The 11,194-nt window shown below is 40.8% G+C and overlaps 1 protein-coding gene across 2 annotated transcripts in view; it reads right to left on the bottom strand.

The window, feature by feature from the left end:
* Positions 1–590: 590 nt before the first annotated feature.
* The window catches only part of cntn4 (contactin 4), a 198,120-nt gene continuing 187,516 nt past the window's right edge, over positions 591–11,194 (bottom strand). For both annotated transcript variants that reach the window (XM_085160257.1, XM_085160258.1), the window contains exons 17-23: positions 10,010–10,080; positions 7,662–7,896; positions 7,280–7,395; positions 6,178–6,364; positions 4,335–4,447; positions 4,087–4,255; positions 591–3,710 (exon numbers count right to left, since the gene is read on the bottom strand). In XM_085160257.1, coding sequence (XP_085016383.1) covers positions 3,619–3,710; positions 4,087–4,255; positions 4,335–4,447; positions 6,178–6,364; positions 7,280–7,395; positions 7,662–7,896; positions 10,010–10,080 — 983 coding nt within the window. In that variant the 3' untranslated portion in view covers positions 591–3,618. The remainder of the gene's footprint in view (positions 3,711–4,086; positions 4,256–4,334; positions 4,448–6,177; positions 6,365–7,279; positions 7,396–7,661; positions 7,897–10,009; positions 10,081–11,194) is intronic.

Genomic DNA, 11,194 nt, shown 5'->3' with positions numbered 1-11,194 from the left:
AGAAATTCACTCACAAATGGCGATGTGATTGCTGCAGGACAAAGGTTTAACTGCAATTGAAATTACCCTGTTCAGATTAATGGAAAGACAAAGTCAATCGTTAATATTTCTGTTACAGTCCAGAGTTTTAAAAATTAGTCTGGGCAGGGATGAAGAGGCAGATAGAGATCCGAGAATATTCAGGCAGAACAGAAAAAAATCTGCTTAAAGATAAAAGTGCAGCTATTTGCATGGAAGAAGGCACTTCTCAAGAGAAAATCGACAGAGATAAAAACACATTCTGAGCTAAGGAATATCTGAAAAGAGAGACTGATTGCTAAATATGGAGATCTAAAATTCCTGTGCTTCTTCTCTAGACTATTAGTATTAATGATAAGTGCTATTGCCACATTCTGTCATAGTTGTAGTGTGAAGATGTCCCGAGTCTGACTGCACTACACTGAATGAAGTCCTTGTATTTTACCTGCCTTCAGGGCACGTTGTAATAAAACCTATGAAATGGTGCAGGTGTATCACAGAAAAGAGTTCAAGAGGGGCACTTTCTTGCAATATGTCATGCAGGCCGATATCATATTGATGCACCAGCAGCGCTCAGCATTGTTCTATAAATCGGTAATCTTTATTAACACAGTATAAACAACAAACAGCAACAGAAGAAACTCTCCTGTGGCGCGTATATGAGCAGAAGACCCAGCACATCTCAGAGGGGCTGACTGAGACAGAAGCATAGACATTGGGCTGATCGTGGTTCAGTTTTCATGGTACACGCACAGTATACACAAACTTATCAGATGCACGAACCTTAAGCCATTCAGTCAGTTTTGCAAATGGACGTAAGAGAGGACAAATTACAGTCATGCTGAGCAACAGTTAGCTACAGTATGAAACAGAGTTGATACATAAAAACCAAGTAAATCATCTCTTTAGAAAGGTTCTTTTATATAAATGATCTGAAGTGTACAAAACAGTATATTACACATTTCTCAATGCATGATTCTGAGCAAGACCCAGTAGCCTACAGTACACTTCCCTTCAACGTACTACAAACTACTTAACTGGATTACAAGCTACATACAGACTGCACTGTACTCTGCGTAGCACAGCAGCCCCACATGGCATCAGGAGACGATGGGAAAAAGGAAAAGATCAGCAGCATTGTCTTTTTTATTAAGAATACACACCTATAAAAATGCACCAGGCCTCATATATTGCCAATATCCCATGCGAAACAGCAGAATGCCATTCAAATTCACCTCTGTAACATCAGGAAAAGGATGCTGGCCCCCCTCACTACATACAGTTTTCTATCCACAAAGCTGCATGTAAACATCACCACAGTTGCTTCATAGTCCTATGTTTCTAATGTTTTTGATATACATATGATAAGTTAAGGCTCTTTAAGGACCTGAGGATTTTGAACATATGATGAGGCACACAGAAGGCAAAGAATAGCTCTAGACACAGGGCTAACTTAAAGAATGAGGAGCATGAGACAGCCACAAGGGCCCGGTTCCCATTGCTGTTAAACGGCCATGATAGAGGAACCCAAGGGAGAAGCTTTCAACGATAGCTCGATGTTACATCTGGTTACAAAGTCGGTAATTATCACGTGGATGCTTTAAGTACTTCATCGACATTTTGGGAGCTGTTGGGTAACCCGACCCCTCAAGGGACTGGCACCAAAAACGTGGCATGCTAATATGCTAATGCTTTAGCATCGAGGATGATGGGATTTAGACTCACGCTATACAAATAAACCAGTTATTGCTCCCTGTGATCATTCCTTCTGTCCGTACCGGCTGTTTAAAATCTCTTCCAAGTGCAATTGCAGCATGATCTGTGGTCTGAGACTGAATTCTAGAGTTCAGCAGAAACATATGTGACATTTTAGCATTCTACAGTTAGCAAAGTCCAGCTATTAGCGTGGAGGTTTGTTCTGTCTTCATAGCAGTAAAACTGCTGCAGCACAGCAAGGCGACACAAACAGGGGAACTGGCACATTAAAAAAACATTTAGTCAGTGCTAGGTTAAGACTATTGGATATTAGCGTGAAAGTACCATGGCCAGAAAGATGTAGCAAGCTTATGAGGCATGTTGAGTGAATGAGAGCTGACAAAAAACTATTGCTGCATATTGGATAGCTTACAACCAACATGCAAATCCTTCAATTGTCATTTGAGGCTGATTCCAAAAGACAGTACGTTCTAATATTGTGTTAAAATGCTCAACTAGAGTGATTCAATTAACTTCTTTACAGCTGCTATTTAAAAAGCTTGGTATATACAGTTTATAAAAATTGTATTTGGGGCAAACTATTTTCATAGCTTACATGTCTGGAGTTTGTTTCTGGATTAAAGTTAGGGATGTGGCCTGGCCAAGCAGCCAGTTAGCCTCTACCTTCGCTAATTCAGTCACTGAACTGGATTCCTCAACCATGTTTGAGGTGTTGGTGAGTTTTGAGAGAATTCTGAGCAGGATTATCATTAAAAAAAAGGATACAGTTGGGATACAAGCTATAACTTACTTGCTGTGAGGTACAGCTTGTCCAAGTAGTTATAGTTTAATTTTGGTCAGTTTTAGGGGTGTTATTCTTGTACACTTTAGGTTTGCTTGCTAATCAAGCTAGCTTTTGCTGATAATTTAGCCCTCCAAATATGTTCTGAACATATAAGCACATCTGATGTTGGAATCTTTTAACGTGACACACTGAGCATGTTTATTAAAATAATTGTGTGGTCTGAGCACGGCACAACCAAGACCAGAACCTCATGTTGGACTTTAGCACAAGTGTAGATTAAGCTAACATGAGGCTGCAGTGGAGCTATGCCATCTTTGGACAGGAGGAATGATTTCAACTCATAACGCTTTCAGTGTTCACATTTCATGTGACTGCTTTGACAAAACTTTCCAAGATTGGTGCCTATTAGGATTATCTGATATATCAAGATAACCCAAAGCCACTTTCCTAGAATGATAAAGCATTAACATGTAAAGTCTAATGCTAGTTGTCTCTTTACAAACTGGGATTAATAGCAGCATATGCCAAAGCTGTCGATGCAGTCCTTTGAGACAAGCTTTTTTTTTAATTTTTTTTTTTAAATAGTGCAGAAACAGAAATGAAGAAAAAAAAAAAAAAAGTCACAAGTAGTATCTTATTTTAGAAGACAAAGGGTGATCTGTCAAATCACATTCTTCACCTCCAGACTGGAAAATTTGATGATGGTGCTTGTCATGCAGATGTTCTGACCCAATACGCCCAGACAGACTTTAAATTTATTTAAGAAAAGAAAATCTATAAAAGCTCAACGTGTCATACAAAAAAATGCATATAAGACATTTTTTTCTGATTATTTTTTTCTTATGAAAGCTGCTTTGGTAACAACATAGTCACGACATCGGTCAATCTCCCTTACTTAGCCTGGGCGCTGAAGGGGACCCCTTCCCTGTTATCTCAATGGCGTTTTTTTTTTGTCTGTTTTTGTTGTTTTTTCCTTCGGCGTCTTCCTTTTGCTTCTAAAATCTAAATGAATGGATCTAGTTACACCGGAGTGGGCTTTGTTTGCGTTCTGCCGGAGCGCCGTCTTCACATCAGATGCAACGCCTGCTGCGAGACGTTTGTCATAAAGATGTCCGCGCTGTGAAAGACAGTGCTATTGTGCTGAGTGCTGATAGAGTGGAGACCTTGGATGCTGAGCCGACTGCGTTGGGGCCTGTAAAAGGTGTTGAAAAGAACAAGGCTGTTAGTCTATGAGAGAAATAAGTTTTTTTCCCACCTTTTTCTTATTAAAGAGACGTCTCTTCAACCTGCTTTAGCAATTAAGAGCTGATAAAAATATCTAAAACATGTTCTCATCTTACTCCTTGAGCAGCAGAGTGAGGCACAGAAAGGACTCTAAATAGAGTATTTTACTTTACATACTTTTTGGTGTCACGTAGAAACTGTAATTACACAAATGTCAAATGTAGAACATTATTTCCCCAGTCTCTGTCGCTTTGGAGCAGCTAATCTGTTCTGCCAAGACAGCAGCAGGGGACGGGATTATTCAGCTCAGCCACGAGGGAGACACTAACTAGCTCTCCACTGACCTGGTATCCTTGGGATGGTGATCTGCCTACTACTGCTGCCTTCCCCTCCCTCACCAAATGGCTTTATCTGGATAATATAATCCTCGTCAGTAGGAAGCGCCAGCTCTACAGAGGTGGTGTTTGTTTCCATGACGCTGGGGCGACTGTGTCGATTCTTCTTGTACAGCACCTGAAGAAGACGAGATCGAATTATGGCGGCGTGGCACGGGACAGAATTTTCTAACAAAACAAGGCGTCTGGGTGCTTACTTTGTAACCAGTGACCTCTGACTCGTTCTCCAGGGCTTTGACCTGCTCCCAGTTCAGTATAATCTTGGAGTTCGACGTGTTCCACACCACTTTACCCGGTGGCTGACTGGGTGCTGGGAGAGCAAAAACACATCATTTACCTTAAAATGATAGCTGAGCAGTGGCACACTGATCAGATGGGTGTACTGTGAAGCAACTGTAACATAGCCAGCCTTTGTTTGTGCTAGCTGCTTCTATAAAACCTAAAATCCCAGTAAAGAGTTAATGGGATTCGCACTCTGCACAGGAATGTACTGCAAGGTTGGAGATTGAGAAAAACTCTTCTGCAACTTCAAACCAGACAGACATAATGGGATTAGAACCCACGCTGTCTGCATCACGCTCTGTGCTTATGAAAAAGGTGACCCAGCCAGCAAAGTCTTTAAAAAGGTGTTGAAGATGACTTCAAAACAAAATGAAGATTTGGTTAACTCTCTGAGGTAAGCCCAGACCAACTAAGTCTATGTCTAATCCTAGGCAGTAAGAAAAGTCATATTGGTTTTTTGTTTTAATAAAATTGTCCTGTCAAGCTTTGGAAATAAGAGAACAAAGAAAATAATCATTCTATTTCACACTCATCGGAAACTGTTCACATTCAAAAAAAGTCAATTTGGCATGTCGGAGCCACAGGTTCTTTAGAAAGGATGAACTATTTCCATATTGTTTCTATCCATAGCACAAACCACTGCTGTGCAATATGCACAAAGATGTGCTTTAAATTTGTAATTCTCAAAGCTTGTAAAATTATGTTCAAACTGAGGGTTATCTTCCAATTTACACAGAGTATAAAACTTCTTCAAGAGTCTGAGCTGTCACTTGAGAAAGCATCATGGCAAAAACAAAAGAAATCCATTTAGACTTGTTGACGCTCGTAAAGCTAGAGGGAGAAATATCATCAAGAAATTCTAAAAGATTTAAAAGCTTCTAGAAAGGAAATTAGTGAGCGATGTGTCTAAAGACCATAGAATAACTGCCAAAACAGCAGTGAATGGCCAAGTAAGGAATTGTTCTCTCAAAGATGACAATAGAACTCAGCACAGGAATGTACTCGAGGTTGGAGATCGAGAAAAACTCTTCTGCAACTTTAAACCAGACAGAAGTATGATGAGGAAAACATGGAAAACGATGATGCATACTGGAAGCACATCTTTTTCTCAGATGAGAGGAAACAATAATAATAACAATAATAACTCTGCCGTCTTTTGTACATATGCATACACTCTATGACAGCTGGAACAAGCTCAAACCTTGAACTGCAGTAAGCAGTTGCAAAACTGATGCACGCATGGAATGAACAATTTTTTCAATAAAGAAAATACTGATTTCATATTGGCAATACTAAATCAGTGTCCTTTGTGTACCTGGGGTCTCTTCACGATCATTTTGTAAAACAATCAAATGTGGAATGCAAAAAAACCCACAAAAAAATGTGTTTGCTTGTTGAAATAATGTCGAGGGTGATATAGACGTCTACCAGACTTTCACGTCTGAGCCAACATGATCCCAATTTTATGGCTGTGTATCATTTTGATGCATATTTAGACCTCTAATCAGAAGAAAATTGCTCAGTGGTAACCAGTTGAAATAATCTGTATATCCCTAAAAGAGCCTAATGTGCTGATTCTAGCTGATATTTAACTGAAACTCTGAAGATAATCTACTGTGGACTGGCCTATATGATCAGTGAAAGTTACTATAGAGATCTATTCAGGTTAAAATAGGCCACCTTTTATCTGAGTTTAGTCCCAATATAACTCAGGCAGCCATTAATCTCTTGCAGGCTCTAATTTGATCCCATACTTACGTGGCTTTTTGGTGGTAACGTTGACGGTGGTGCTGGGAGGCCCCGTTCCTGCAGTGTTATACGCCCTCACTGAGATGTAATATGCGGTGCTGCCTTTCACCCCGCGAATAATAGTAGATGTTTGATTTCCTACAGTCCTTTGCACGCTGGCCGTGTCTTCCCTTTCACTTCTACTCCAGTACCTCAGCTGAAAAGCAACAAGGTAGAACCGCAGACGTGAATGCAGAAAACACGATGGACACCTTAAAAGCTTTCTGTTACACCCTGTCAGTGAGGTGCAAACTGGAAACAGGGAGATGTGAACTCAACTGGATGGAAGCTGTGAGCGGTCTGAAAACAAGCTTTAGCAGCATGCCACCTCGTGCGCCTTGTGAACTGTGTTCCTCCGTTGTGCCGGGCAGATGTGTGTTCTGTTTAAGTTTTGTTTGTACAGATTGAGGTCAAATATGCAAAAGTGGGGAAACAAAAATAAATAAATAAATAAAAAAAGTGAAAATCCCCTGCCATCAATGTCCACTGATAACAGATTTTCTTTGTCACCCTGCTTGTCAGGGCTGAAACAGCGGGCATGCTTGACAGCACAAATATAATTTGCCTTTCCTCACAGGAATGGTTTGCTGAGGGCCTGCTCCTCTGTTGCTTTTGAGTGGTCAACAATTTATAATTCTGGCATTTTACGCAGTTCGACGACGAAAGCGTCTTCGTCCGCATCTTGGATTTCAACAGTGAGCAGAATTAAAATGACGAGAACGGACAGAGAAAGTCTGCAGAGCCACTGCTTGCTATGTTGTGTGGATTAGAAGCTAAGCATTCTATCCCTTGGAGTATTGCATCAGCACGCTAATCAGGGTGGTTACAGTACTTAGGTAAGCAACAAGAGAAACACAACCAAACCCACAGGCCTGGGACTCGGCTGGACCATTATGCAGGCAGCGAGCTATTATCTCGCACGCCCAAGGTGCATAAGTCTCGAACACTCATCAATAATAGAAGACAACAAGATTGTACAGCATTAGCTGGCATGTGTGCGCACACACGCGTACAAACAGGAAATGCATCCAGGGGAAAACTCACACAAACAAGGTATTTCATCAGAGCTCACCTCGTAGCCCAGCACTCTCTTCTTGTTGGCGTTCCAGGGCAGAGCTTTCCACGAAACTTCAATCTCAGATGCAGAGAGGCTCTTGGCGCGGACCCTGGTGGGCGCTCGGCCAGGCTCTGGAGTTAATGTGTAAAGACTGGTTTTAGAAGTTGTACTGCGCTTTGATGACCCCTCAAAGAGAGAACATCAAAAAAGTTTCAAAGCGGCTTCTTTTTATTAGAACAACAGAGGGAGGAAAGTATGCTGAAGACGCCTGCGAGTGCTGATAGAAGAAGGCTGCTTGAGATCGCTGCTGCCATTTAAAGAAAGGAGGACTGACTCAGTCTTTTAGTGATGAATTACTGCTAGCTAGACATGCAGATCTACTCCAAATCATACACACCTTCCTCAGCAGAGTAGATAGTGGTAACAGGTCCAAATGGCCCTTCTCCCAGGTTGTTGTAAACCCCAACCTTGACTTGGAAAGGGGAGAAGGGCTGAATGCTCTCGTTTTTAAAGACGTATCTGGATGCTTCAGCGGAGGGTACGGCTGCCTGCATCCAGCCTGTGGCGCCGTGGGGTCGAAAAGCCACCACATAGCCAAAGCCCGGTCCGTTCTGCAGCTCTTCCGGAACAGGCTGCAGGAAAACAACACTGTGTGAGCACTTGCAAAAGAAAGGAAAATAAACACACTGCAACTCTATGTCTTTATATTTTACTTTTTAACTACAGTTGCCATGTGAGGATGCGATGTAATATAGTCAGACACGAGGCTTTCAGTTTTTTAGGCAATAAAACATGCTGAACACACAAAAACTATAAGTAGACACATCCATTACACAGTACAAAGCACTCAGCATGATAACACAGCCGTAGCCGTGGTCATGCTTCAGATATTTATAGCTCCATTATTCTAGTGAATAAACCAAACCTCTTCACTCTGGTCTACTAAAAGATACATAGAGCACATCTTTTTTTTTTTTTGTCTGGAGAGAAGTGGGGTCTACTGTTTTGATAAAACTTGTTAAAACTGCTAGAATAAGTGTTTATGGTCTCCAGACATTCAGAATGACCACCCAAAGCTTTTAAAGGTTCTTGAAAAAACAAAACAACAGTACTAATCAGACAGAAACAAACACACTTGACTACGTTGTGGTGTCCCTCAGGGATTATTCTTGAGCACTCTTTGTTTTCAACTTTTTGTTATTATTTTACTATTATCACAGCAAAACTACATCTTCTCTCATGTTTGCTGATCTTTCTCTGCAGTTATTAGGTAACCTCTAAATACAACAAATGGTTTTTATATTATGCAGTTTTTCTTACTTCTAAAAAATGTGAAAAACCTTTTAGAATTTAATTCAGTAAGTACGGGTTTAGTGAGTTTGGCATCGTAACTAATGGTGGGTTCGGGGTCACCTGTAGCAGATATGAAAAGAATTTAACTTTAAAGCCTATTCTGTACACAGTGTTTGCTACTGATATTGCCTAAGCATTTGTACATTTATGAGGTGAAAAGTATCAATCCTAGGGTAATGTTTTGTCTTTTAATTCAAAATAAATAGATGAGAGTTGAAAAAAACCCCTATTTATTTATATAATTATTTCACTGGTTTGGATGAAGACCCAACTGTGACCCTCAGATGAGAGGACGTTAGTTAAGATGTTCAGAAACAAGCCAGAAACGACCAAAGCTCAAGCCTCAAGCCATGAGCTAGAACCTGCTGAAAGTGTCACTGTCCATTGTGAACTAAGTTTTACATCGCTATGGACTGAGAGGTTGAAATAAGAAATAAGTCGAGCTCTAACTGAAATTAACTAAATTGGCTACCAAAAACATCTGGTCAAGGTCCAACTGAAACATTTAAGCAAATATATGTGGGGTCTATGTATATATCTGAAGCTGTATGTATATTTTTGACTAGTTTAGAGAAAATCCAAGAGAAATTCAAACGTGAGCATCCAATTCTTATTTTGTAAAAATCATTAGTAATACATGCTGCGTTCCACCCTGGAAAAAACAACAGTCCAAAGAAATCATTCAAAGTCTTCCGACCAAAACTGTTAAAGTAAACTAAACTCTTGGCTGGCTATGTTGGCTGACCAATATGTGTCATTGACGCAGACCTTCATTCATATCTTGAGCTGTATTCTAGGCCCCGGGTTGCAGCCATGCGAATAAAAATGTCAGCTGTTACCTTGGGGGAGAGACGCCTTCTCTTAATTTCTTAAAGGAATAGTTATGAACAACCTGCTGCCCCTGCTTTTGTGTGAAAACAGAACGGCATAAAGAACTTCAGGGGCTGAGGCAAAACAGGGGCTTCGCTTAGCGGAAGTTACCTTTTAACCACACTTGTGCATACTGAAACATCAACAGTGAAATGGTTCACAGCAGGAGCTGATGATTCTGAGCAGCAGCTTGAACAAATATACGTTTTTGGAGCCGGGCTGATATGTGGGGGGCTTTGTAGAAATAAGAAAGAGAACGAAAAAGGAAAAATAAAGAAAAGAGGACAAAAGTGAGAACTTCGAAGGAACAACGGAGTTTAATTATCTTATTGAAACCTCAAAAGCATTTTTCTCTCCCCCAGGGTGACAGCAGCAGTTATTGCCTTTCTGTTCTTAAAAATGAAATGCCATACATTAAACAGTTCAGCTGTTATTAATGAAACAGAGGTCTACATCCACAGAGAATAATGACGTCTGGCTGCCTCCTCCATGGGTGAAGGGGTCTTGAGCAAGCTTGCTTACCTCCCATGTGATGACTAATTCGGAGCGACTGCCACCGCCTCCGCTCACATTAGCTGGTGTGACCTTCGGAACTAAAGGAAGAAGACAGATCAGCTTAGCTGGGTTGACTTCACATGACACTGCAAAGGCACATGTAATAATGCTCCTTCCAGCAAATCCTAAATTGCTAAGAGAGGTAAGTGTGTGACAAGCCTGGACTTCAGCATTGAGATACATCAGCAAACTTCCCATCTCCGAGTCGAAAAGGGAACACGTAAAGAATCTAAACTTGTTAAACTGCTAAAAGAAGCTTTTAGAGATGTTTTGCAATTTGAATGAGACTTTCATTTTCTTTTGAGGCAGTAATGATATCCAGCACACTGACTGTATATTCAAGGTTTTTGTATTTTATTTTCCTAAGATATTTATCAGCATTTCTAAATTTATTGGACACGTGTGTAGAGAGAAGTGTGTAGGGGGAACGACATGGAGCAAATGTCTTGCCCATTGGGACTCAAACCAGGAGCTCCTGAGAGCATTTTTTGGTATGCGCTCCACCTATCAGGACAGCCTATTGGTTGACATTTTACAAAATATGCTTATACCCTTTACTTGTCAAAGGTTACTTGAAAAAAGTTATCCCAAAAACGGAAAAAAAACTGAACTAAAGACAGAAGTTGTGAAAAAACTCTGTCCAGATGTAAGAAGATCTAACAGAACTAGTCAAGCTGACTAATGAACATATGCTTGTCTGAAAACAAAAAGTCCATCTCGGGTGGGAATTACGTGGTGGAAATAAGCAGGAACCAAGGCTGAACATTGAAGCCAACATACTACAAGTAGCAAGAACTGCAGTTCCTCTCACGGCCACTTGAGCCTCCAAAAGCGTGCTCATCCCCATTGACTCCCACGTTGAAACGCCCAACTTAACAGTGTTAAAAAGCATCTTTACAGCCAACCACAAAAAAAGATTCTGACATCTATGGATAGTTTCATAACAAATCTATGGCGGCTGATCACCCATCTGGAAACTGGAGTTGGGGTGTGGCCACTTTGACAGGTGCTGTGACACCAACACATTCTCACTCTCGAGGCGTAATATTTTACGCTAGGTGACAAATCATCAACATATTACGCTTCCGGGCACCCAACACATCCCTAAATGACGAGATCGGAAAAATGAGGAAATATGAGAACGGTTTGGAA

This window comes from Neolamprologus multifasciatus, chromosome 5, assembly GCF_963576455.1.
Source record: "Neolamprologus multifasciatus chromosome 5, fNeoMul1.2, whole genome shotgun sequence".
Taxonomy (NCBI): domain Eukaryota; kingdom Metazoa; phylum Chordata; class Actinopteri; order Cichliformes; family Cichlidae; genus Neolamprologus; species Neolamprologus multifasciatus.
The sequence above is the reverse complement of the archived record's forward strand: the minus strand, read 5'-3'. Positions and strand labels throughout refer to the sequence as shown.